Raw genomic sequence first — 25,743 nt, forward strand, 5'->3', positions numbered from 1 at the left:
GCAGCCACATTCCCAGGCCGGGAAAGCCGAATTGTCACTCCTCTGTGGTTAAGTGACGAGCATTCTCGCGGAGGCAACATCAGACCCGCTTCGCTCGACTAGCATAAAAGTTGGTACACCTGGCTTCCGAGTTTGCATCTTCTGCAGTAGTCTAGTAGGTGTCCGTGTCTGTGATTTTTTTTCCCGCTGCCAGTTGGTGCTTTCGCGCTGTTTTCCATTCTGGGCGGCAAGGTTAGGCCAGGCAAAGCCGGCAAAGCCGGCACGAGCCAAAGAGGCGCAGGAGGCGAAGACCGAAGACACGGCACTGTCGGCACAGCGAGAACCTGTTAGCCTCATTCACTCACGCGTCGCTGCTGTGCTGCTGTCCTGGCGATGACGCGTGCGAGCGCAACTTGTTGCACTGACTGTCTCTCTCGCACTCGCACGCCGGGCCGGTGGGCGGCTGGGCCGGGCGGCATGCCACCCCTTCCGCGGCGCGCGGCGCGCGGCGTCGATCCTGTGCCTGCTTGCCTGCTCCGCTGACAAGCCTGCAGCCCTCCGGCCCCGCGCTATCAATCAACGCGCTGCTGCCGGCGACGCGGCCTCGGTGGCGGTGGCGGTCGGCACTTGCGCGGGGGAGTGCACGGCGCCGGCCAGCAGGATGAGCTCGGCGTCGTGCACCACGTAGAACGCGAAGGGCCGGTTCAGCACGAGGCGCGGCGTCGGCTCCACCCGCGCCGACTCCCGGCGACTGCGGTGCGCGCGCTCGGCTGCAACAAGGGGGATGGCGTCAGCGACAAGGAGGAGGCGGTACACTGCACTGCCGCGCCCGGGCGGCAGGCAACCCATCCGGCGCGGCTGGCGTGCGCGAAGCGTGGCGCGCCCGGCGTCTGGCCTGGAGAAACCAAAAAGAAGGCAACCCCCGCGGCGTGGCGGCGTGCGTGTTGTCCTCTGACCCCGTTTTGTTTTGGTTGGTCGTTGACCGCCAAACTGGCCGCGCTGCCGCGCTGCGGACTCGGCGCTCGCGAGGCCGGCGCCGTGGTTCCCGCAGTGGCAGGAACGTCACACCAACTCACCGAGCCGCGCGCCCACCGAGCTAACGGAGTTGATGGCGACGAAGGACGTGGACACGAAGGCGTCCTGGGTGACGCTGCCCACGTGCTGCCGCATCCTGGGGTCGAGCACGGCGTTGATGCCCATGGCGCGGAGCGCGGGCCGCAGGTCCTTGCCGCGCGACACGGCGGCCAGCTGGGGCAGCAGCACCTCCATCTCGGTCGGGGCCAGCTTGTTGACGAGGCGGGGGATGCGCGCCGACAGCGCGGCCACGGTCTCGGACACGGCGGCAGCGCCCGTCGCCTCGGGGAGCACCAGCACCAGGCTGGTGCCTCGCGCCTGCAGGGCAAGAAGGGCACGGTGGAGTCTCCCCAGCATGGCTTGGGACTACTGGAGCTGCCTCGCGGCGAGCCTCACCTCCAGCGGCACCTCCACGACGTACGCCCCGCTGGCGTCCTTGCCGGCGCCGACGGCCACCCGGCCGAAGCGGAACACGCCCACCAGCGGCACCATGGGCACCGTCACGACGTCCTTGGGGCCGCGGGTGAAGGGCGCGGCGGCCTGGTGCGACAGCAGCACGTACACGGGCAGCAGGTGGAAGTCGCGCCAGTGCGACATGACCCCCGTGTCGGAGGACAGCGACAGCACCAGCGTGTCTGCGGGAGCAAGTTTTCTTGGATTTATCACAGTGGGGTGGACGCCAAGGGGGTGGTCATAAGACCTGCCTCGGTATTACGATTGGCAGCAAGCGTTCGAGATAAGTAGCACCATTGGGCTTCAAGGTCCCTCACTATCCGCGTCGCTGCTTACCGTTGGGTGCCAGGTCGTTGTCGGAGACGGCCTGCTCGGCCTGCTTCTCGGCCTCGGCAGACAGGGTGGCGAGGTAGTAGTCCTCGAGCAGGGCGCGGTACGCGTCGGGCAGGCGGCGCGAGCTGTGCAGCGTGGCCTCGGTGAAGGCGCCCGACACGTCCTCGTGGTCCGCCGTCGCCTGCCGCATGGAGAGAGGCCGTGAATGGAGACGTCGCCCACGTCGCGTTCTCAGAGTCCCCCGTGTCGTTACCTGGAAGCGGGCCAGCACGGCCCTGAAGCCGGTCCGCAGCAGCTCGGCGTGTGTCTCGTTGACGCCCAGGGCGGCGCGAAGCTCCGCCGCGGCCTGGCCCCTGGCGCCCTCCAGGACCATGCCCAGGTTGGTGGCCACGCCGAACGGAGCCAGCACCAGGTTCTCGCCGGGCACGGCCAGCTCCTGAGCACAGACAGGTGAATGAACTTTGTGAACGGAGGCGAGCCACAACAGCGTGACAAAAATTGAAGCCTGCTGACTGGGTACTCGCCTTGAACAGCACGGGCACCAAGTTGTTGCTGCTGTTGGTCACGAGCGCCACCGCGGTGCCGATCTCGGGGCCCTCGTTGTCGGCAGCCAGGGCGCGGTGCGCACCCAGAAGCAGCAGCAGCGGCAGCACCGCGACGACGCGGCGCGCTGCGACACCGGAACACAAACAATGCCGTCAGAGTGGTAGCGGGGCGCGGCAGGGCGGGGCGGGGCGAAGATTAATAAACTCATCTCATGCCGCGGCTTCACGGCTTTCTCTGTGCTCACGGGGCAGGACGCCTGTCGCCTTGCCTGTCGCCTGGCGCGGGAGCCAGGAGGTGTCATGGGCGTCGCGTGTCGTCGCGTGTCGTCGCGTGTCGGGCACACGCCGCCGCGCGGACGCAACGGCTGCGGGGCTGCGGGCGGTCACTGCCTCCCGTCCTCAGCCGCGTAAGATTTGACTCGCCCTCGCCCTTTCCTCGGCCTACCGGTCCGGTCCGCCCCAACCCCTGAATCACACGATGTGGAATGGAAACTTGAAAGCGGACGATACCCAAACGCTCCGGGTTATGAGGGGAGTTGCGGCATCTGCCGGCGTGCCTTGCGCTGCCGCTCTGCGCCGCTCTGCGCACTTGGCGCCTTCCCCGCTCTTCCGGCGAGCGGCGCGGCGGCAGGACACGGCAGGATGGCGAGCCCGGCCCTCCAAGCCCTTGGCGTCCTTCGCGGGGCCCCTCCGGTCCTTCCCTCTGCAGCTCAACGGCGTCGTGAACGCCGTGAACATGGAGGGCCGGCCGGCCAGCGCGGCGTCGGCTCCCCGTCGGCTCCCGACGCCGTGCATTCTGCAGCCCCGGCCAGCGCACCCGCGGCCCTGCCCCCCGTGCGCCTAGTGGGGCGTGGCGGGCGTGGCGGGGCGTGGCGTGGCGGGGCGGGGCGTGGCGGGGTGCGGAGGGGAAGAGTGACGCAATTACAAGAAACCGGTCGGTCCAGCCGCGAGCTCTACGACGGCGCGGCCCGAAGCGTGCGTGCTCTTGGGCTACTCTGTGCCGGTGTCGCTCGCACTACGCATGTGGCGTACGCACGTACGCACTCCGCGGTGGGTACGCCATAGCGCCACAGCACTCATGCATACGCCCAAAACGCATTCGGAACCGTCCCCACGTCGACGCGACGCGCGACGTCGGTGTCCTTGCGCGCGTCCTCTTTCTTCACGTCGCCGTCGTCGTCCGTACGGATTGTTTCATCACGGCATCCTCAAGCAGTGACACAGGGCGGTGCGAGGGTGGGGCAACACAGGGCAGCACAGCACGGCCGCCAGCCGCCCCTGACCCGCCCGCCTAGTGGGCCTAGTGACAGTGGGCCTAGTGGGCTTTCGCGAAGCTCCAATTAACCACACACAGCGTCACGAGCACACACAAACACGCGCTCGCCGTTTCCTTCAAGAACGAAACACAACGATTGTGGTAATCGCACAGAAACCTGTCCGTCAATTTCGCTACATGGTCCAAAAGTAACAACGAGGCGGCGCCGGGCGGCGCCAACTCATTGGCGGCCGTTTCCACAGCGGCGTGAACCACACTCACCCGAGGAGCTCGTCATGACGGGGGTCCTGCCGATCCTGCCGGGACAGCTGACGACCGCGCGGAGGCGTCGACCCAGACTACAGTCGGTCCGCTCCAAGCTGCCCAGCTCGTCCAGCGGCTGCGTCAGACTGCGCTAGGCTGCGCCGAGGGCTTCGCGGTTCAGCTTGAGCGGGAGGTGCCGTCCAGCTCGCCGCGTGGTCCCCGTGCTGCTGGTGCTGGTGCTCTGCCTGCTCCGCGTGGCGGCTCCTGCCTGCGGACTTATGATGCCAGTTTGACGGCTTGCCTCGCCTCGCGCCTCGCGCCGCCTTGCGCCTCGCGCCCCGCGCCGCCTCGCACCGCCTCGCGCCTCCTCCCTCCTCCAAATCCAAAGAGGTGATCAGTAGTAAGAGCCAGAAATGAAACAGAAAGTAAAATCATATAAAAGAGAATAAAACGTTACACAACTTTTCCGTCACTACTCCCTGCGCCGCCCACGGCAGGTGTCTGGCGGCGCGTCGCTACCCCGCGCCCCGCGCAGCTGTGGTGTCTCCCCTCCACTCCCCCACCCCTCGAGCCCCGTGTAAACGCCGACCAGACACCACTCCAGAGTCCTACTTCATGGTCTTCAGAGGAGAATAAAATGTCTAAAGAACCAGATCTTCTATTTACACAATTGAAGGATCACTTCGGTCACAATCAATTCAAGAGCAAGCTTCAAGAACAAGCAATACGTGCTATAGTGAAAAGTAGTTGCCTTTGTTTCTCTAACCTCTGCTACATGTTCCTTATTTAAGTTGACTTAGATTCTATGTGGTCGCCTGTCATCTTTATTTTACCATTCTATTTAACACTTCCAACACTCAATGTTGTTCTTTTACATCCCTTTCGGTCGCCATTTTTTGCAATACGTTTATTCTGGTGCTATTTTGTTTGGTTCAAGGAGTCATGACTCTTTGGCTCATACTGATCTGGTTTATTCTTTCTCAGGAAAAGGAGATGTATTCGTTTCAATGCCCACGGGATCGGGCAAGTCATTATGTTTTCAGCTTCCCGCTGTTGTATGCAAGGATAAAGTGGCCTTGGTATTTTCTCCCTTGCTGGCTTTAATGAAAGTAAGTTGCTTGTCCCAATTTTTGTGGAATCAGGATTCAAACTAACAGCAGGCATTTTAAGGCATTTTTTTCAACATTTCAGGATCAAATTGACCATTTGACAAAATTAAAAATTGTAGCAAACTCAATAAATTCCAAAATGTCAGGGGGAGATCGAAAGACTGTAGTTCAAGATTTGCGTAGCATCCGACCAGACACTCGCTTATTGTACATTACTCCAGAACAAGCCAGCACTGAATTCTTTCAGGTATGTGCAGAGAATTATTTTTCCTATTAAAGATGTTGACACAATGTTACCAAAGTTTCTTGTCTGCAGTCTCTTCTGCAAGATCTCCACCGTCAAAAGAAAGTTTCATATATAGTTGTAGATGAGGCACACTGTGTTAGCCAATGGGGACACGATTTTAGACCTGACTACTTAAAACTAGGGAGACTGCGGCAGGCTTACCCGGATATTCCCTGGATAGCATTGACAGCAACAGCAAGTAAACAGGTAAGTCAAGCTGTCATGTTTATCCTTTCATTAGCATAATTTTTGGCTGTAAATAATTTTTTTTATATTTGTGACTTTTACTATAGGTAGCTAAAGACATCATGAAGCAGCTGAGTTTGAGGCAGCCCGTGGAGACATTCAAAACGCCTTGCTTCCGGAAGAACCTGTTTTATGATGTTGTGTTTCAAGATAATATGCGGGATCCTTTCAGTCATCTTGCTGAATTCATCAAAGACACACTGAAACTAGAAGATACTTCTAAAAAGCCTGTAAGTATTTCTTCATCTTTTTTATTGTCATCTATTCTTGTACCATTTTCATGCAATTTCATTTGCAGAGTGAGCGAGATTCTGGTATAATTTACTGCAGAACAAGAGAGATGACTGATTCTGTGGCAAAATCCCTTATTGCTAAAGGAATACCGGCTGCTGCATATCATGCTGGTTTGAATGACCGAGACCGAGTGCAAGTTCAAGAGGATTGGATGAAAGGAATTTTTCCAGTTATTAGTGCCACTGTCAGTTTTGGAATGGGGGTTGACAAAGGCTCTGTGAGGTGGGTAGCAGTCACAACAGCATTGCATGTGTGATTCCAATCAAAAAGTCACTGATTGTGTCTTTTCATTTAGGTTGGTTGCCCATTGGGGTGTCCCTCAGAGCATAGCTGGGTACTATCAAGAATCTGGTCGAGCTGGAAGAGATGGCAAAATGTCTCGATGTCGTATCTACTATTCCAAGCAGGAAAGGAATGCTGTTGATTTCTTGCTTCGTAAAGATGTTAGTCATGCTAAGACTGAGGGCAAAAAAGAAAAAGCTAAAGTTTCCTATCAGAGCTTCGAAAAAGTTGTTAATTATTGTCAGGAAGCCAAGTAAGTTATCATTTCATGACACTTGGTCTTGCCTATTTTTTAAAAAAAAAGTTTGGCCTTTTTCCCTCAAGAACAAATTTTAATCAATCTGTTTGTTACCCATCAGGTGCCGCCACTCTGTATTTGCAGAGTACTTCAATGATGATCCCCCCTCCTGCAAGATGTTGAAAGTTTGTGATGTGTGTCAGGACAAAAATGCTGTCGAGAAACAGATTGAAGAATTTATATCTCATTTAGGATCTAAGCTTACATTTTCTGTGACGGGTGATTCTTCTGATCTCTATGGAGGTGGAAAACTTGGTGGGAAAAGGTAGAAGAAGCTCATTAAGTACCATACTGGTTTCGTTAACCTCATACATCCATTAAAATTGTGATTTACTTTGTGATTGCAGTGATTATTATAACGATGACAGTGGTGGTGAAGGGGATGCTGCTCGACAGAGAGATCAAGAAAAGAAAGTTTTGAATTCTTTGATTCAAAAGCAATTTGCTCTGCGGCGTTCAGGTCAAGGGCCTCAACCAACTGAAGAGGATTTCGCTGCTTTAGCCAAAAGTTCTCGTGTGCTGTCTGCTGACAGTACAGGAAGAAAGATAAATGGCCTTACTGTGCCTGTTAGTTGATAACATTTCTAGTTACAGTTTATTTTTACAATTTTAAATATTATAATTTATGATCTTGTTTTATGATTTTCTTTTAAGGTAAGAGAGAGTTACATGTCTCTCATTGAGGGAGAGCTCACCAAAAACCTCAACAAATGTGGAGACATAGATCCCCCTAGTAGAAGCTTAAGTAAGGATGATGTTGAAATGTGTGCAAGGCAGATAGAATACCAGGCATTTACTACCAATAAAATAGTAAGCCTGTACAAAAGAGCCATTGTGAAAGAGGTTGGTAATTGCACTCCATTTGTTACCCTTTGCATGTTAACTTTTCTTCTAATTATCTGATCTCTGCTTTAATATTTTTAATTAACTTTCAATCTCTCAAATTTAGATATCCTCCATAAAGAAGAGTTCAGAACTAATGAAAGTCCATGAACATTTACATAACTTCACTCCAGATACTAATATTGTGAAGAATTCAAATGTGACTGGCTCTCTTTCTCATTTAGCCAAAGAAATTCAAGACACTATTGAGGCACAAAAGAAAAGTGGAGGCTTTGTCACTGCATCCCAGCTCATCACCCAGTTTGAAAACGGCCCAGAAAGTTCAGCAGAAAAGTCATCCACTGAAAAGCCTTCATCTATCAAACCGAAATTCAAGAAATTTTCATTGAAAAAAGATCCTCTTCATCAGACATCAGTAGATTCATTTTTCACAAGGAAGCCTCCCGGCCCAGATACTATCAGTTCGTCTGAAAGTGATGACGATAATGATAAGGGTCTTGAAATAGAATCAGATCGGTCTGTGATGGAGGATTCTGAATGTAACCTTGAAGAGAATTCAGAATCCTTTAATGTAGATAGTGATAGAAGAATAATTGATGATGAGTCCCCCAACTCATCACAATCAGAATTTAAGGCAAATGAAAGCAGCAATGACAGCAACAAGTTAAAACATGAGTTTAAGGGAGCTTTAGTAATTGATGAATCTGAATCATGTGATGCAGAAGGTTTGTTAGAAAGTGGCTTGTATAACAGTAACCATACCTCCACAACAGCATCTGGTGGTTGTAAAGACCTATTAGCTAAAAAACGTGTTTCCCACTTAAGTAAGGAGGAATTTAAAAGTGAATCTCCTAAAGTGGCTTGCTCTCTCTTAGACTTGTGGGAACAACAGAAACTCAATTCTGACAAAAAACAACCTGAACAGTCAATAGTTGAACACTATGAAGAGCAAAATCCAACTGCCAAGGACAAAAAAAGGAAACTCACAGTGTTATTTGGAGATAGTGATGAAGATGAAGAAAATGGAGAAATTCATAAAGTGAGTAAACAGGACTTTAATCAAAAGAAAGATCAGAACGCTAAGAAAACTGTAGTCAAAAGTAAAAAACCATCTGCAAGTGATATGGAGTTGAAGCGTATGGCAGAGTTAGTTGTGCGATTACTGATGCCCTACTACAAAAAGAAGAAAATATCTTCAAGGGACTTATTTAAGGCTCTTGCTCGTGCCTTATCTCAGCATGCTTCCAAGTTAACTAAGAGCAGTGGTAAGTATAGACAGATCTCTTTTCTTAAAGATTTGCTCTTATTTCTCCAAAGTGTTATCATTGAATTGTTGCTTTTACAGATGAAAGTGGTGTGCAAAAAATAATCGGACATTTTTTTCACAAGAGGAAACATGTCAGCAATGAAGCAGACTTTGCAAACCTGTGATTTTTTCTGTTCTGACTGAAATTCTTTGCCTAAACCAATATCTTCTCCCAGTGAATCAAAAGAGAAACTTCTTTTCCTATTAATGTCGAAGCCAGTGATTTATTTTAGACTTTATTTGTTACATATTATAGGACAAATTTTAAACAGAAAAAAAAAAAAACAACTTAGCAAAAGAGGATCTGCTATGTTTTTGGCCTTGTTTGTTTTTGAAAGAGAATGTGAGCTGCACACACATTTCTATTTCAGTTTAGAGTTTAATGCTTCTGAAATCTTGAGCCATTTTCTCTCTAAACCAAATTAACTTTGGTTGCTATTAAAACTTGTCATGCTCTATGTACTTGTGATAAAGTAATTATTATAGCATGTTGAAGAGTCATACTTCATATTTGAATGCACTGTATTTATTTGAACATAAAGAAGTACACCTTCTCCAGATTTTGCTTGGGTTGTGTCTTTGTGTGATTCTGCTGTCATAAATAGGACTTTCTTTATAAATTGGGGAACTTAAAGATGCGGGTGCTACTTATGTTCTATTAAATGGAATAAATATTTGAAGCAAGCAGTAGGGAGGGCAAGAGAGGCGAATTTATGGTCAAGTTTTGCATTTAAATAGTTTTCAAAAACTTTGGCTGGTATGTTACAAAACGCTGTTGCTATATTTTTATGTCTGAGAACTTTAACTTAATCAACAATTACTTGCAAGTGCCTTGTTTTTATCACCAACTACCACATCAGTCTGAATGTAAGCTCCATCCCCACCACCCTCATTTGGGGTCTCTAAATGTTGGGGATTGGGCTTAAATTCAGAACACTACAGTAGAAATAAAAATATGGACATTGTTCTATTCTATTACAGAATAAATACCTAATTTTAAAAATAAAATCATCTTTAAAGTATTCATAGAATACAAAAATATTGGTAATTGTCTTATTTTTTTTATTTTACCCTTAGATCAACACCAAGAGCTTCAACGGCTTTACACCCAATCTCATTATGCACTTTGTTCACCTCATTCTTTGTCAGGGTGCGCTCCATGTGCCTGTAAGTAATGCGATAGCAGTGGCTCTTCATCATTTTCTTGGGGTGTAGAAATTGATCAACAAGTGATACCTGTTGAAAGCATTAATAGTTACTCTTTGGACAAGCAAACCAAATTCAGGATATAGACCCCCTCCTTCCCCATATCCCAAAAATAATGCAGTTAATGAAAGTACAAATTTATCTAGTCTCACCTCTTCTATCATGTCTCCACCTACAGATCGCACAATATCAAAGAAGTCATTTGAATTAAATTCACCCTCAGGTGGAATCCAGAAGCTGATATCATTGACGCAAATGGGATACACACTAACAGGCTGTTCAAGAACACAAGGCAGTTATTATTATGAGTTTGTGAGAATGCCTAAAAGGCTCTTATAATAGAAGTAAATTTAAATTTTTTTAAAGTTACTTTTAGTTATACCTGGTACTTAATGGGAGTGTGAGGGTCATCAACAGTAAACTGTTTTGTGAAAGAAGGATCAGTGCTCCAAAATAGTCGAATATCTGGTATATCATACACTCGCATAGCAACTCTCTCCAATCCAAGGCCAAATGCCCAACCAATTCTGTCTCCTGCACCAGCTGTCAATTTTATACAATTTTGTTTGAAACCAAAAATTAAAAAGTGCACAATTTGTGAATAAGGTCATGCAGCAGTTGTACCTTTGGCAACTATTTGATGTTCCATAATGCCACAACCAAGCAGTTCAAGCCACTCTCCATTATGCTTGATTTCTAATTCCCAGGACGGATGAGTAAATGGGAAATAAGCTTCAACCCAGCGATATTCAACATCTAGAAAACATTAGTAAATCGCAAAATAAATCCGAGTAAAGTGGATGAAGTTTATATCACATACTAAATAATTGGGAGGTGAACCACCTTGACCAAAGAGAGCTTTTGCTAGGTCCTGAAGAGTTGTTTTCAATTGATAAGAAAGTATTCTCACAGCATCTACGGTGTGCTCTGCCTGTTTGTCATCCGTTCTCCTATCTGGCTTCTTTTCAAAGACATTCAATCCATATTCTTCTGGAAACAACTGTAAAAATAAAATAGATCTTTAAAAGTAGGTAAAAGCTTGGAAATCAGGCCACCTAAAATTGAGTACCTCATGTTGAGTCTGAAGTCGAACAGCATCACATTGATGGAACACAGGATAGTGAGTAGAATCGACTGTATCACGGCGGTAAACATCACCCACAATCAGAAAGTTATCAAGTCCCGATGCAATTAGATCAGACTGATGAGCTGTGGTATGAGCACGCAACATGTAGTTTGAATTGAGATAGTATGAGTCACTTTTCCTGAAAAATCAAAACAGCAAAAAACTTAACTTTGGGTTCATATTTTTTGGGCGCTCTCTGAAGCATTTAAGTATGATATCATCAATTGGACAGCTACATAAATTAGGATTTGGATTTCAAAAACTTACAGACGGCTAGAATGATTATGTGGCACAAGCAAAGAGTCAAAATTTTGATGAGTTGTGACAATTGGGTCTAGGTTGTCATACACTGAAAATACTGGGTTGCCAGTGCGCCCAATATACTTTTTATAAAAGTAACTAACTATGCGTTCTTTGATCAGATAAATAGGATGACATTTTTGTTGATGAAGTTTTCTTGACATCTGCTTAATTATGGTAGGAGTAATGTTGGTGTATGAGTCCTAAGAAAAGGCAATTAATATTACAGAACAAAATATACATAAAAAATAAAAGGAAATATTAAGATATGCTACGTACTTTTTCAAATTGTTTGCCAGAGACAGTGAGGGTAGCGACAGGAGACGTTTTCGGTGGCAAAGCAGGCGTTGTTGATTTCAATGGGGCATCAGAGTTCGCAGAACTAGACATTGAGCACACCAATGCTTTCACAGCAGAACAAGTTGGATTTTGAACGCATAATGGGCGTAGTATGATGTTTTTCATCTGAAAAATAGAAACAACTAACTACTGTACAATGCTACAGACACTTATATAATATATCAGAGCCTGCAAGCTACAGGGACAGAGTAAAATTAATTAAACACACAAGAGGCCATTTTGAAGGTCACATGAGATCATTAAATGTACAATTATGATTTTGTAAAAAAAAAATTGACACTCTATCTTAACCTTTAACAGGTATTATGGAGGATAAAACCTATGCATATGGAAATGTGAAGCTTGACAACTGCAATAATAGCAACATTACAGTAAAAGGAAACAGTTTTTCTCGAAAACAGTAGACCGCACAAAATTATTTACCTTGAACGAGACGATTTTGGCCATGGAGCATAAAGAATCAGTGATGAAGTGACGTTAGAGTCCTATAATTTGGGGGAGTACATGACTCTATTGATATCGTTCCGTTCGCCCGAATTTCTCATTTTCTGCTAGTGGCTTGACAAGTTGTACCAACAGCAAAACAAAGTGCGCCAAAAGGAGGCGTGAGGCGTTTTTGGGTGTGTATTGACGCTCCACTTATGCCAAGATATCTTTATCTACCTTGTGTTTTATCTGTAGCTCCTGAAAGAATTTTATTTTCCTCAATTACAACATTGTCTCCGTCTCATATTGTAAAAGTTCGTTACGTTTTGCTTGGCCTGCTTACTACTGCTTATTTGTACTTCAAGGTGTGTAATGTTATTAGCATACCAGTTCGATAAGGAGATACTTCAGGTATTTTCACAGTCGGTAACGAAATTCTCTCAAATTTCACTTTTTCCTGTTGAATATTTTAAAGGTTTATAAGTAGTGGTTATCGTGGGTTCCTTTAAAATGAAACAGCGGTGACGACGTTTGAAGGTTATGTGTTTGGTATGTAGGTGATGTATATTAACCTATTTTATTTTGCGACTAAACCTCAACTTTTCACCAACACATCATTTTTTACGACATCAGATGTATTTTACTTGTGGCTTCAATCGTTTTATTCTTCTGAAAATACTATCTATCAATGAACCAGTTTGTTTACAGTTGAACCCTTCACTCACAATGTCACTGTTGAATTTATACCATTGTTTTAAATATTTGTTACCAATGTACAGTTTTTGATTCGTACCAGTGGAAGTACCTGCCTGTTATTGATGTCAGTCTCAAGATGTACCCTATGAGTTTTGGTTGTATTGTTTTGAATCATTGACACCTGTTGCTACTTGGCCCACCCACAATTTAAGTTTTGGATGTGACAAATCTGTCTCTTACCCTGTAGACCCAAATTTTACCTGTTTAAGCTGTTTTCACTTTTTACTTTATTTGTAACTCATAAGGAGTTTTCCCTTCCCACTTCAAAATTAAGTTTGTGCTTGTCAGCTGACTTCTAAATAAGAGGTAGCCTTGACAGTGTTAACAATTCACATTGTATTGCCATGTATTGATTTCAATTGTTTGCGTTTGTTCATAGTATATTGTCCATATCATGAATTACGCTGTGAGAACCAGACGAAGATAAATATACAACCATGTCGTCCAGGCAAGATAGAGCCAAATCAAGTGGCTTTGTAAGTATCAATTTGAATATATTGAATATGTTTCATTTACAGAATAGCCTTGATAATGTCTTGATTTTTTGAAACCAGCTTCACTAGTTTTATTGAAAAGTAGCTTGTAATGGGACTCTCCATTTCTTATCTTGTAGTTTAGTGGTGGCATAGAATAAGAGCAAAATTTCCATTTGTTCTTTTTTCTGTAAATAGTCAATGGTCTGATGTGTTTTTATTTGACATAGTATCAACGTAGATTTCGTGCCCACAAACCTACCACATGCAGTGGACTCTGGTAATTTCGTGTGGGTTCCCCCTCCCCCTTTCCACCCTCCTCCTCTTTTTCTTTGCACTGAGTGACTAACATGCACGTTTTGGCGCGGGCCGGGATGAGCCCGGCATGGCATGTGGGACTGTGGGTTGGGCCGAGACGCCGAGACCGGGTCCAGATGGGACCGGGCAGGGGCCGCGGGGCCGCGGAGCGGTGGGTGGTGACGTCACCGCTCAGTTTATGGGAGACCGCGAACCACTTGCTTAGCGTTTGGGACCGACTGGACGGGACGGGGTCACGGTGGCCATGTGGCTGGCCTGTCCCGGCCGCCCGGGTAGTGTTCCCGCTTTGATTCCGAACGCCGCACTCATTCAGGCAAAATTAAAGACGGAAACACAATGCTTGGTCGGGCCGGGCTGAAGGTTGAAAGAGGAGAGTGGCCTAGTTAATTGGGTATTTACTAAAGCTGCAGACCCAACTTCCCTCGCGAGAGCCCGGCCCTCTGCAGATTGGGGCTCGGACACCGTGACGAGGTGATTTGCATATTTCCACCAGTCCCCGTTGACTTGCTGCCCTGTAGGCTGCAGGGGCATATCTCACTGCCCGGCTCGACTCCCCTTCATTTAGGGCTCTAACTAACGACGCATTGTGCGGGCGAAGCGGCGAAGCGGCGCCATGGTGGCGCGCCTCTCGGGCACGGTCCGGCAGGTGCATTCCCCGTGGCGGGCTGCAGCGTTATGCGGGCTTCAGTATCAGTCTATAAAGAGAGCACTAAAAAAAAAGTTGTAAAAAATTCTTCTAAAAGTTGATCTGAAAAAAAAAAAATAATTTCATAAATTTTAATACTTAATCTGGTATTTGTTAAATGCATTGGCAGCTGGAGATGTTCTTCGCCAGGCCACGGACGAAGGGGCGTGGGCCGTCGGGACAACAGCCGAGGCCCCCGTCAGAAACCTACTTCAACGAAGCTGAAGAACAAGAATTCTTCATCTCTGGTCTTGACGAAGAGACCACAAATGACAAGTTCGAGGAGATGTTGGTATGTTTGGTCTAGTGTGGCTGAGCTGGAATGTTTCATGTCCTTTACTTAGATATTTTTGGCGCTCATTTCATTATTATTTCAGGATGACATGAACTTGACAGAGGAAAAAAAGATGCCTCTTCGAATGCAACCCACCGAGAACAAGAAAAAAATGTTGATTAATCATTACAAAGGAGTGACACAGGTAATAGAAAAAAATCGCTCAAACACACTCAATTTCACTTGCTTGAATCAAAAAAATTTATATCCTTGTTTTTCTTTTTTCCAGGAAAGCAGAAACCGTCTGGACAAACCAGCTGATTATATCAATTATCTCAGTACAGCAGATTTGAGTGCAAATAAATTATATGGTTGTATTGAATCGCTTAGAATTGCACTCACAAATAACCCTCTAAAATGGGTTGAAGAATTTGGCACAAAAGGCTTAAAGAAGGTTTTAAATGTCCTCAATGAATGCTATTTAAAGTATGTAGGCACTGCTGGTTTTTTAATTATTATTTAAATATTCTTGTTCAATATCTATTTTTCCAGTTATTAATTTAAAAAATCTTGGTTCACAGTGACAGCCGTTTTGACAAGATACAGTATGAATGCATAAGATGTCTGCGGGCCTTCATGAACAACACTACTGGTATCAGGCAAACATTTTCACAACGGGAGGCTTTGACAATTTTGGCTCGGTCGGTTGATCCCTCAAAGCCCTATGCTATGCTGGAGGCGGTAAAATTGCTGGCTGCAGTTTGTCTTATTCCACCCATCAGTGGTTCTGGGAAGGATGGTCATGAGAAAGCCTTAGAAGCTATTACAATGAGTGGAGAGCTCAAAGGAAGAGAACGATTTGAACCTATTGTTCAAGGCCTCCTAATTAAGGAAAATGAAAAGACACTAAGGGTAAGACAGCTAACCAATACTTTTGTATTTTTCTTCCTTTTTTTTCACTAAATGTAGCCTATTGATTTTTGTGAATAACTGTGCTTTCCTTTGTTTCTAGGTTGCCTGTCTGCAGTTAATTAATGCCATAATCACCCAGCCTGATGATCTAGAGTACCGTTTACATCTTAGGAATGAATTCATGAGAGTGGGCCTTCTTGACGTCATTGAGGTAAAATAACAGAACTGTCTTTCCATTGACCTTATAACATCTTTATGTCTTACGTTTGCAAATTTTTTTCTATTTTTCACTAACTTTTAATTTTGTTTGTAGAACCTAGAGGAAGATGCAAATGAGGACCTATTAACACAGCTTAAGATTTTTAAAGAACATAAGGACGAAGACTTTGAAGAGTTTATTCAACGATTTGACAATGTTCGTCTAGAACTAGATGATGTCAATGATTGTTTTGAAATGGTTAAAAATCTGGTAATGGATACAGCTGCTGAACCTTACTTCTTATCAATACTGCAGCATTTTCTCTTCATACGTGATGATGCTCAGATAAGGTCAGACTTATTCTATTTTCTGATGTGCTCTTCTTGTTGTGCTGGTCTTCTAGTGTTATCATTATAAAATTCTTGTCTTGTCTTTCAGACCTGCATACTTCAAATTACTTGAAGAATGTGTTTCACAAATTGTATTACACAGAGGTGGATGTGATCCTGACTTTAGATCAACAAGACGATTTCAAATTGATGTCCAGCCTCTCATTGATACTCTTGTTGGTAAGTCATCTTTAGATAATTTCCAGATCCGTTAAACTCAGATGGTGGTTATTCATATAACTTTTTCTTTGTTATTTACAGAGAAATCAAAGGTAGATGATGAGAGAAGGATAGAGGAGCTGCAAATGAAACTAGAAGAAGCACTTGCCCTCCGTCAAGAAACAGAAGCCAAATTACAACAAACTGAGAAAAAGTTATCAGAATTGGAGTCTCGTGTCGGATCAGCAGCATCGCCAGGCAAGGTAACTGCAACGATTAGCATTGTTGTTTTGTCAAAATTTCTGTTTATCTTATGGTTGAATCATGATTATATTTTTTCCCGCTAAGCTGGGCAACGTTCCTGCGCCGCCGCCTCCTCCGGCTATGTATTGCCCTCCACCACCGCCCATGCCCGGCGGGCCCGGCGGCGGAGTAGCGCCTCCGCCCCCACCGCCACCCCCCGGGTCCGGGTTCGGTCCACCACCTCCACCGATGCCTGGCTGCGGGCCCCCGCCCCCGCCCATGCCTCCAGGCATGGGGCCGCCCCCGCCTCCCTTCCCCGGGGGCATGCCCATGCCGCCCATGTTCCCTGGGGCTCCTGCCGCCCCCAAACCTCCGGATGTCCTTCCCCTTGGCCTCAAACCAAAGAAGAAGTGGGACACTGACGGGCCCCTCAAGAGAGCCAACTGGAAGGCTGTATGTAGCATGTCTTGTCTTCTGATTCACAACGTTATTGTTGTGGGCATGGTCTTATCGTTGTGAACTCTTTTTCTTTTGTAGATTGTTCCTCAGAAGTTGTCTGAGAAATCTTTCTGGGTGAAGGTTCATGAAGAGAAACATGCATCGCCTGACATTCTCAATGGTTTAGCCCAGAGATTTTCATCCAAACCTGTTGCTAAGAAGATTGATGCAGGAGACAATGGAGTGAAGTAAGAATCCAATCTTTACCAATAAATAAATTATTAATACCTAAAACCTATATTTAACCCACCCTTAAATTTTGGTTTTCAGGACAGGAACTCTTAAAAAAGTGAAAGACCTAAAGGTTCTTGATGGGAAAGCAGCGCAGAATATATCTATCCTGTTAGGAGGGTCTTTGAAGCATCTGAGTTACAGTGATGTGAAGCGTTGTATACTACGCTGTGATGATTCAGTTCTAACAGACAATGTGTTGCAGCAGCTGATTAATTATCTCCCATCTCCCGATCAGCTGCACAAATTAGAAGAATACAGAAGCCAATATGATGATTTGACAGAGGCCGAACAGTTTGCTATTACAGTTAGTGTCTTTTATTATTATTTTAGTTTTTCTACCACCAATGTTTGCTGTTTTTATTTGATAAATTTGAATGTTTGCACATTTTTTAGCTTGCTGAAATAAAGAGACTTCTTCCTCGTTTGAAATCTATGAGCTTCAGGCAGCATTATAATGAAATTGTTGCAGATGTCAAACCTGTAAGTACCATCAATTCTCTGAAGCCCAGTTTTTGGGAGGTCAAATGTCAATTACATTCTTGATGTTTCTTCTTTTAGGACATTGTAGCAGGCACTACAGCCTGTGAAGAAGTAAGAAATAGCAAAAAGTTTGCTGAAATTTTGGAACTGATTCTCCTCCTTGGTAATGTCATGAACAGCGGATCAAGGAATGGTCAGGCATTTGGTTTTGAGATTAGTTTCCTGCCAAAGGTGATTGAAATGCAAACAGATGCTGTAGTTTTGAATGACAAATTTTTGCATACTTGGATAACATTTCATTTTTTTCCTTTTCTTAGTTGACAAGTACAAAAGATGTGGAAAACAAAACTACATTGCTCCATTATCTTGTGGAGACAATTGAACGAAAGTCACCAGAATTATTAACATTTGAGGATGAGCTTCGCCATGTGGATCGAGCTGCCCGTGTTGCTGTGGATAGTATACAAAAAGCTTTGCGACAAATGGATTCTAGTGTTCGCAATCTGGAGACTGATTTAAACAATTGCAAAGTGCCTCAGGGTGAAGATGACAAATTTGTCCAAGTTATGAGTGTATCCTTTCCATGTATTTTTTAAATTCTTATTTTGTTCAATATTTAAATCGTAAGTTCAGAAGCTACTTTGTTTTCCTTAATAATTGATACAGTCTTTTGCTAAAGAGGCCCGAGAACAATGTGAAATACTGCAGAGTATGTTCCGGAAAATGGATTTGTTGTACACGGATTTGTCAGAATTTTTCTCCTTTGACAAACTTAAATACACATTGGAAGAATTTTTCAGTGACGTGAAAACATTCAAAGATGCATTTTATGTAAGTGTTTTGTTAAGTACCAATGCCATACAATTTTAAACCCTTCTCCAGAGAAGACTAATGTTTTTCAACTTGTCTGTGCAGCAAGCCTTAAAAGATAACCAGAAAGTGAGGGAGACTGAGGAGAAGAGTAGAAGAGCACGTGAAGCACGAGAAAAAGCAGAAGTGGAGCGGGCAGACAGGGTTGCTCGGAAACGAGCGCTTGTAGATATGAACACACCCCAGACGCAGGAAGGAGTAATGGACTCACTATTGGAAGCTTTGCAGTCTGGTTCAGCATTTAGTAGAGATCAACGAAGAAGGAGGCCGGGGCAGAGGCCTGCTGGAGGTGAGTTACTCCCTGTGCTGTGTATGTTCTTCTCTCTTTCAGAATGCTTCACCCTTCTCTTGTGTTCTTATTTTGCAGCTGAACGGAGAGCACAGCTGAATAGAAGCCGTTCAAGATCAGGGCTTGTTGGGGGAGCGCTAACGAGTAGAGAATTATCGAGGTGAGACACGTGTGTCACAACTAGTGGTAGGCTGTGATGTCTTCTGTGATTCCTATTTTGCTAAAACTTTAATTGTATCTTGTTTCAGTGAACTCCTGAGCACCGCATAGCAGTGTGGTCAAGCCCATGGCAAACTAGCCATTTGATTCTCCTGTGATTTTTTTAATAATAGTGTCAAGATCTTGGCGTGATCACATTGCTCAATACGCATTTTATAAGTACAATGAATCCTTCCCCCAGTATTACTGGTTTTAGCTAAGAATGTAGGCATCAAACTGGTTGTTTGTAGCATTACAGAAATTATTTTAAATTGCCCTTTTTAAAAATTCCATGTTTGCCTTGAAGGTTAATTAACCTAATAATTCTACAATGTTGAGTCATATCTCCACCAAAGTGCCAGCGTCAGGCTGTTAAATATGTTTAAATCCTACACAGATTTGCATAGTCATAAAAATTATTGTATTCAGGACGGAGAGACTTCAGTCTTTGGTACTTGTAGAACACTCTAGACTGATACATAGCCAACCCATTCTAAGACTTGTAGTAATTTATTAATGTTGAAATTTTTAAAGATCTATCATTGTAACATGCTTATGGCTGAGCTCATAAGTCTGTTATGGTATATTTTTAGAAAAGTTTATGACAGGTATGGAAAACAACTTTAAGTTTGGAAGTTTACTTTTAAGAAAGAAGTGTGACTTCCCATGTCTAAGTAACAAAGGGAGTCAATCTGTACTGAACTTTAGTTGTTTTTATATTCACCTGGATCAAAACAAATTTATTTCCTAACAAATTGCAGATACCTATTATGAATCCTTTAAACCGTCTGAATGAGCTGCTGTGATTATGTTAAGATGTAGGTTGTTTTAACAGTGCAATTTTTGTTGTCATTCATACATCAGGCTACTTTCCTACAGTGGTCTCGGGACCAGGTTAATCTCTTGTAATCATGGTTTCTGAAATTTTACAACGAATTTTGATAATATTCTATGCATTGACTGTTTATTTTTAAATGGTGTCTTCATCAGGTTTGCTGGTCATGTGTGATTTGCCTTTAATATTTATGAAAGTTTTTAACTCCCTCTTATTGGTTATAGTTTTTCCCATGGAGTATTGTTATTGAGTAATACGGCATTTGGAGTACACATCACTCACATACTACTTAAGAGTCTTATTGTTAGAAATTATATTTGAAACTTATAGTTTATGTTAGTGTAAAAGTTTGCAGATTTTTATGCTGCAATTGTGTGGGCATTTGACAGTTATCCATTCCCAGTACATTTGTGATTTAATTACTTAAAATAATTGTACCCCCTCAAAATTGACTTTCAACATGAAATTTGATGACCTGTAGCCATGCACAACTTGAACAGTAGCAGCATGTTTCGCGACTCCGGTCTGGGGCACCATGTCTCTGCAGGTTGACTCACCACCACCAAAACACAGGAGCTACACCCATTTGTCTTGGTGTATGTGTCGACCATAATTTAGAATGGTTTTCAGAATTCATTTGTGTGACTTGTTTTCTGAAGTTTTGTGTTCTGTCACATTTAAATCCTGTAAGAGGCTAGTTCAAGGGATAAATCTTATTTTTATTATTAAGTTCAAGAAATGTAATACATTCAGTGTTTAAGGGCAAATGAATACTGTTGTGTTTTCTTCTTGAGTCTTTTATTTTGCCGACTTAAATAAAATTGCATTCCATTTGACACATATCTAAAGAATTGTGCATCGCTGTTCTGTTCAAGGTTTAATTTATACACAAATGGATGAACTGTACGTTGTGCAACTGTTATTTTTTTGTTTTTTTTTTTCTAAGTAGGGCCAGCATTTCTTGTTTTGTGGTTTCCTTTGCATCAGGACGTGAAAGTAAGTCCTTACTAGTTAACTTGCTTCTTTTGGGTCATAAAATTCTTCATTTGTCTCCAACGCTGATGCCTTCAGTGAAAACTTTATCTACTTAACATTTTCTGTAAATATCATGGTTTGAAGCTCAGTAGATAGATAGTTCACTGTTAGCATTAGGTTTAGAGGGAAACGAATTAAGCAGCTCTGTAACCAGAAACATATGATTTCCCTTAAGAGAAAGTATATTTTTATATTCTATTGTTATGAATTGGGATAGATTATGTGCCTTATAATGTGTATATGTGAATAAAGTTCTAAGCTTGAAGCAATGTAAAATCTATTCCAGTCATATTTTTCTTAACTGTATATTGCATTTGAAACTAAATAGTGCGGGCACTACTTTATGTGGTACAAATTGTAAATTACATAATGTTGAAGGTCTCCCTGTAAGATTTCCAGAGAACACTGTGGAGTGGTGACCGACCTTTTCTTTTTGTGCATTTAAATGTATTTAATTGTTTGTACATCTGACTGAAATCTTTCATTTTGATTTTATATTCACTTGCATAACTTTGTTGTTGCCAAAATCATTTTAAATTATTCTTTTATCAAAGTGTCACCTGGAAGTAACACTTAATTCTTTCTCATTTTGCACCAAACTTAATATACACAGCGTGGCTTTGGTCCGGAAAGCGCTCTGCACTGTTTGTCATTGCGTGTGATGATGTATGTGTTCTTAAATATACAGTAAATCTGCTGCTTCCCAAGTTTCATTCTTTTAGTACCTAGATCCCATAACATGATATTTCAAACGGTATATGGGCCACGGTGGTGGTTACGAGGGTTGATACGACCCGAAGGTTGAAAATCGCTGTATGGCGTGAAGTTTTGGACAAGGAGCAAACTGGTAGCCAGCCGAGGGGAGAAAAACTTCACCACGCGAAAGACGATTGGGTTGCCTATGCCTGATTCTACGGGCGGCGGAGCGGAGTGAGCGGGTTGCCTATGCCTGATTCTACGGGCGGCGGAGCGGAGCGAGCGGGTTGCCTATGCTTGACTCTGCGGGCGGCGGAGCGGTACCGGCCCCGAAATGAGGGAAGTGGTTACCCAACACACCGAAGCTTGAAACGCATTCGGAGAGCCTCTCGAATTGGAGGCACTCGAACAGGGCAGCACCAACACGACGCCATCGGCCCTAGCATGCCGCAGCGTACACTAGCGGGGAGTGATGATGCGGGCTTTGCCCTGAGGCGAAGTGCCACTGTCACTGCATGGCTCATGGCTCTCGCGCTTCGGGGCACGAGGACGGCCTGGAAGATGCCTTTGACCGCAATGCAACGTCGGGGAGGGGGAAGGGTGGAAGAAAAGTTACGAGCGCTGCAGGGCCGTGCAGGGTGGGGCAGAACTAGGCAGGGCCGCCTTAAGGGCCAGAGTGATAAGCCATAAAGGCTGCACGGAGAGTCTGCAATGAGCACCTTGATAAGTCGTTTCATTGGGGCTTTGCGGTGCTGGGCGCAGGGCGCGGGGCCGCTGCGAGGGCCGCGGGGCTGCGGGGACCGCGGGGCTGCGGGGGCCTCGGGGGTCGTAGCCCTCGCGGTGCCGGCCTCCCCGCCACCCACCGCCACCCTCCAGCACCCCCACGTGACCGCGCGGGGCGCGCGGGACGTCCCGACGGTAAATAATCGATATACGGCCGTTGAGACCCACCGCCCCACACCGCCCTCACCACGCCCCGCCCCGCCCCGCACCACCCCGCCCCCGCGCCCCCATACACCAGTCGCCGCTTCGCCGCGCGGGACGCAGCGGGACGTCTCTGGCGAACGCCGCGCCGTCTTCGCTTTTCGCCGGACTTGTTTGGGTTTTCGCGTGTGTCGCCGCCGCTTGTGCGTACACTGTGGCGTGCGCGCGTCGTGCCGCGTGCCGCCCCGCTGTCCGCCGTCAAGGCACGCTTGTCCGCGCCGCGGAACGCCGCCTGCGCTGCCAGGGCCGCGCGCTGGAGGTGGTCGACTAACCTCACTTCGTCAACCCCCCGAGCGCCGACCGACCGCCGAGGGGTGCCGCGCAGCGCCGCGGCCAGCTCAAGGAGTGCACTCCCGTCCTTCCCGCCGTCGTCGCGACGCTGTCATGTGACGGCACGCCGAGGCACGCGTCAACGGTCCTCTCCGCCGCCGCGTACCGCGTACCCCACCCCGAGGGCGAAGTACCGGCCTGAGGGTCTTCTCGTGCGCGTACCGGACTGCTGCACGCCAACCGCGCCAGCCAGTCGGCTAGAGAGGCAGAACGCCGACCAGCTCGAGGAGGGTGTCCGCACTCCCGCACGCCCCCAGGACGCGCAGCTCGCCGCCGACTCCCAGCGTCACTTCCGCAAACCAGGTGAGATAGTGTACCGAGGGGTGCTGTGCTTGTCGTTGTCAGGGGACGGGTTGTGCCAGGCGGGGCGGGGCGGCGCGGGGCGGCGTCGGGCGGGGCGTGCAGGTGATAGTGGCAAGGGAGGGGGAAGGGGGCACCGCGGGAAAGGACGACGTGCGGAGTAATTAATGTAAAGGAGTTGCCGGCACTCCCCGAACTGCCGTGCTGCCGGCCTCAGCACGCCTCACGCCGCAACCAAAGTACAATTAATTGCCTAACAATAACTACCAAACTGCCATCAGCCCCATTTATTTAAGCCACGGCCTTCCGAGCCTTCTTCGGCTTGGCGGCCTGGCGACGCCCGGCTCGGCACGCCTTAACTTTTCTCCAAGGTGCGCGCGAAGTGTGCTCCACCGAGTGGCAATAACTCAACGAGACGAAGGCTTCGGGCTTCGGATGAGTGGCTCGTCTCATGTTTGGAGGAAAGGCCCCGCGCTCTGCAGAGTCCCATTCGGTTCCATTGTGCTCACTCTCTTTCGCTCTTCCGACATTGAAATCGCAGGCTTCGTACGAATAGACTCGCCACACTGAGATCGTGGAGCGACGACTGGTCTTTGTCTACCCCGTTTATCGGCTTCAGTCTTCGGTACATGTTGCACATGAATAAAGCAGGTCCTCTCGACACGAGGGTATCGAGGTATCGACTTGGCGCGACGAACGCGCTAAAGCGAGCGCGAAAGCAACCCCACTCCCCGTGCCCCTCATCCAATTCCAGGCAGCTTTGTCCTCTAGCTTCCTTCCACGGAAGCTATAAGGTATCACAGAGAAACTTAATTAAACGTGACAAAAGCCTCCCCTTCCCCCTCCCCCGCGGCGTCCCCGCGTCGCCGCGACCTCCCCAGCGACCGCCCCAGACACGGCCGTGTCGCGGGGGGCATCTTAAATTTTCAGCTCGTCGGCTGTGCGTCGCTGTGCGTTCGGGGCGCGCCGTCTCCACCTGCCTCTGTGAAGAGGCGCGAAAATTGACTCCATTTTCCGCGGCGTTTTCCAACCGCCCCCACCCTATCCCCGCTTCATCCGCAGCCTGCCGCTCACCTCACCGTAAAGTTCACACTTTAGCGCGCTATTCAGCCGTGAATTCTCTTGCTGTCAAATTTCCGGCGGTCTCTCCCTCCCCCCTCCCCCTCCCTTTCCCCCACCCCTTCCTCCTCCCCGGCTGCAGCGGGGGAAGGGGGAGGGGCACAATGGCGAGGCGGGATATGACTTCCTTTGACTAGCGGCTCTAGGCGCGGGGCGGCGCGGGGCGGCGCGGCCGGCTCTTGAGCCATAGATCTGCACACCGGTGGCGATGTGGCGGAGGCGTGGCGGAGGCGCCCCCTGGCGGCGGAGCCGGCTCGCGGCGCGGCGGTCCCTGCTGACTGATTCCGAGAGTCGTTTCCGTCGCTCTGTCTCTATCGCACTCATGGATCGCCCCTTGTGCGAGAGAGACCGGGCGACGAAAGCGACTCGGAATCAGTCTGCTGCCTCTCATCTCGCCCGCCCGCTCCAGCAAGCTCCAGCGAGCTAGTTCCGGCCTCCAGCGCCAGCGCTGTTCATGCAGGTGATCCGCCGTCGCGTCTGCATATTGTGGCGAAGAGAACCATCCCCGGGGAATGTCGCGGCGCGGCTCGGCGCGGGGATTTGCTTGCGGCTTTGCTTAAAATCCCACAATCTGGCGAGACACCGATCCCCAATCTGCCGTTCCTGTCAGTCGGGGAGAACTGCATTAAGAGTGGCTTGGGTTTGGGGGGGGGGGTGAAGACGGCCGTGTGTGCATTGTCCTGGCGCCCACCACGCCCCGCCCCTCCCCTCCCCGCCCCGCCTCGCCTCTGCTCTATATTGTGCCCGGCTAGCCAGACTATGGCCGCGGGCAGGGCGAGGGCGGGCAGGCGCCAGGCTGAGACAGACGGACAGGCGGCCATAGGCGGCCGGGCGGACCCAAGTACGAGACACGGCCACCACGGCGAGGCTCGTGAGGCCCCGTGCCCTTTTCGCCCCCCACCCCGCCCCTTCTCTGCCTACAACGCCACTCCGCCCCTAACACATACGTCCCGCGGTGTCCCAGGGGTGTCAGTCTGTGCCCTTCGAGCCCCGGCCGGGGAGTAGCAGCACCGCGGCACCGCGGCGCCGCGCCCTAGCCGTGCACAGTGGGCCAGAAGGCCGGTGGAGGCGGCCGAAACTCTAGACGCGTTTTGAGCTCCGGAGTCGCCAAACAGAACTCGAACCGAGCGCGTGAAAACTCTAAACGAGTTTTGATCTCAGCGTCGCTAAATGGGACTCGAACCGAGCGTGTGACCCCACCAATAGATTCCTCGTTCGGAGAGCAATCCATTGATGGGGTCACACGCTCGGTTCGAGTCTCTGGAGCTCAAAACTCGTCTAGAGTTCTGGCAGCCTCCACCGGTCTTCTTCCGGCCCACTGTATGGCGGCGCGGCGAGAGGCTGGAGGGGATTTGCGATTAGTTGGTTTGAGGCGCACAGATCGGGGCCGTAGGCGTCGGCTGTAGCGCAGTCCCAGGCGCGGCGGCCGCGGCCCGCGGTTCAGCCCCAGCCGAGCCAAATCGGCCCCCATTGGGGTTGGGC

The 25,743-nt window shown here is 47.7% G+C and overlaps 4 protein-coding genes across 9 annotated transcripts; 2 read left to right on the top strand and 2 right to left on the bottom strand.

The window, feature by feature from the left end:
• Positions 1–555: 555 nt before the first annotated feature.
• On the bottom strand, positions 556–4,166 carry LOC117649574 (serine proteinase inhibitor A3K-like). Its single transcript, XM_034392462.1, has 7 exons — positions 3,922–4,166; positions 2,364–2,509; positions 2,093–2,275; positions 1,843–2,020; positions 1,450–1,688; positions 1,056–1,371; positions 556–749 (listed from the first exon to the last, which is right to left on the bottom strand). Exons 1-7 carry the CDS (start codon positions 3,935–3,937, stop codon positions 556–558), a joined length of 1,272 nt encoding a protein of 423 aa, XP_034248353.1. The 5' UTR covers positions 3,938–4,166.
• A 299-nt stretch (positions 4,167–4,465) lies between these two features.
• On the top strand, positions 4,466–8,860 carry LOC117649064 (ATP-dependent DNA helicase Q5-like). The gene is made up of 12 exons (XM_034391462.1): positions 4,466–4,646; positions 4,888–5,012; positions 5,095–5,259; positions 5,329–5,505; positions 5,592–5,774; positions 5,843–6,060; positions 6,134–6,373; positions 6,480–6,683; positions 6,766–6,985; positions 7,073–7,261; positions 7,368–8,526; positions 8,607–8,860. The coding sequence occupies exons 1-12, from the start codon at positions 4,541–4,543 to the stop codon at positions 8,690–8,692; spliced, it is 3,072 nt and encodes a 1,023-aa protein (XP_034247353.1). The 5' UTR covers positions 4,466–4,540; the 3' UTR covers positions 8,693–8,860.
• A 465-nt stretch (positions 8,861–9,325) lies between these two features.
• On the bottom strand, positions 9,326–12,136 carry LOC117649065 (phenylalanine--tRNA ligase, mitochondrial). Its single transcript, XM_034391464.1, has 9 exons — positions 11,983–12,136; positions 11,479–11,664; positions 11,167–11,402; positions 10,843–11,038; positions 10,617–10,773; positions 10,398–10,529; positions 10,156–10,316; positions 9,926–10,048; positions 9,326–9,803 (listed from the first exon to the last, which is right to left on the bottom strand). The coding sequence occupies exons 1-9, from the start codon at positions 12,004–12,006 to the stop codon at positions 9,630–9,632; spliced, it is 1,389 nt and encodes a 462-aa protein (XP_034247355.1). The 5' UTR covers positions 12,007–12,136; the 3' UTR covers positions 9,326–9,629.
• Positions 12,092–21,539, top strand: LOC117649062 (protein diaphanous). Of its 6 annotated transcripts, none has more exons than XM_034391456.1 (20): positions 12,092–12,179; positions 13,121–13,217; positions 14,348–14,509; positions 14,595–14,696; positions 14,781–14,977; positions 15,073–15,403; positions 15,504–15,614; positions 15,717–15,952; positions 16,041–16,171; positions 16,253–16,413; positions 16,499–16,846; positions 16,931–17,079; positions 17,162–17,429; positions 17,519–17,605; positions 17,684–17,836; positions 17,923–18,177; positions 18,272–18,436; positions 18,521–18,764; positions 18,843–18,924; positions 19,013–21,539. In XM_034391456.1, exons 2-20 carry the CDS (start codon positions 13,179–13,181, stop codon positions 19,032–19,034), a joined length of 3,243 nt encoding a protein of 1,080 aa, XP_034247347.1. In that variant the 5' UTR covers positions 12,092–12,179; positions 13,121–13,178; the 3' UTR covers positions 19,035–21,539. The 6 variants fall into 6 exon arrangements, with proteins under 6 accessions (XP_034247347.1, XP_034247348.1, XP_034247352.1 ...); XM_034391457.1 differs by lacking the exon at positions 12,092–12,179 and adding an exon at positions 12,196–12,350; XM_034391461.1 differs by lacking the exon at positions 12,092–12,179 and adding an exon at positions 12,198–12,299.
• Positions 21,540–25,743: the final 4,204 nt, after the last annotated feature.

This window comes from Thrips palmi, unplaced genomic scaffold (genome assembly GCF_012932325.1).
Source record: "Thrips palmi isolate BJ-2018 unplaced genomic scaffold, TpBJ-2018v1 HiC_scaffold_4, whole genome shotgun sequence".
Classification (NCBI taxonomy): Eukaryota; Metazoa; Arthropoda; class Insecta; order Thysanoptera; family Thripidae; genus Thrips; species Thrips palmi.

Excerpts from the sequence above, each read along its gene's own strand:
- LOC117649064 (XM_034391462.1), top strand. The coding sequence starts at position 4,541 with ATGTCTAAAGAACCAGATCTTCTATTTACACAATTGAAGGATCACTTC. Across the intron at positions 4,647-4,887 it reads AATACGTGCTATAGTGAAAA|GAAAAGGAGATGTATTCGTT; the intron begins GTAGTTGCCTTT and ends ATTCTTTCTCAG. Across the intron at positions 5,013-5,094 it reads CCTTGCTGGCTTTAATGAAA|GATCAAATTGACCATTTGAC; the intron begins GTAAGTTGCTTG and ends TCAACATTTCAG.
- LOC117649065 (XM_034391464.1), bottom strand. The coding sequence starts at position 12,006 with ATGGCCAAAATCGTCTCGTTCAAG. Across the intron at positions 11,403-11,478 it reads CTGGCAAACAATTTGAAAAA|GACTCATACACCAACATTAC; the intron begins GTACGTAGCATA and ends GCCTTTTCTTAG. Across the intron at positions 10,049-10,155 it reads ACACTCCCATTAAGTACCAG|CCTGTTAGTGTGTATCCCAT; the intron begins GTATAACTAAAA and ends GTTCTTGAACAG.
- LOC117649574 (XM_034392462.1), bottom strand. Across the intron at positions 1,689-1,842 it reads CAACGACCTGGCACCCAACG|ACACGCTGGTGCTGTCGCTG; the intron begins GTAAGCAGCGAC and ends TTGCTCCCGCAG. Across the intron at positions 750-1,055 it reads CTCGGTGGGCGCGCGGCTCG|CCGAGCGCGCGCACCGCAGT; the intron begins GTGAGTTGGTGT and ends CCCTTGTTGCAG.
- LOC117649062 (XM_034391456.1), top strand. The coding sequence starts at position 13,179 with ATGTCGTCCAGGCAAGATAGAGCCAAATCAAGTGGCTTT. Across the intron at positions 14,978-15,072 it reads CTCAATGAATGCTATTTAAA|TGACAGCCGTTTTGACAAGA; the intron begins GTATGTAGGCAC and ends CTTGGTTCACAG. Across the intron at positions 17,080-17,161 it reads GCAGGAGACAATGGAGTGAA|GACAGGAACTCTTAAAAAAG; the intron begins GTAAGAATCCAA and ends TTTGGTTTTCAG.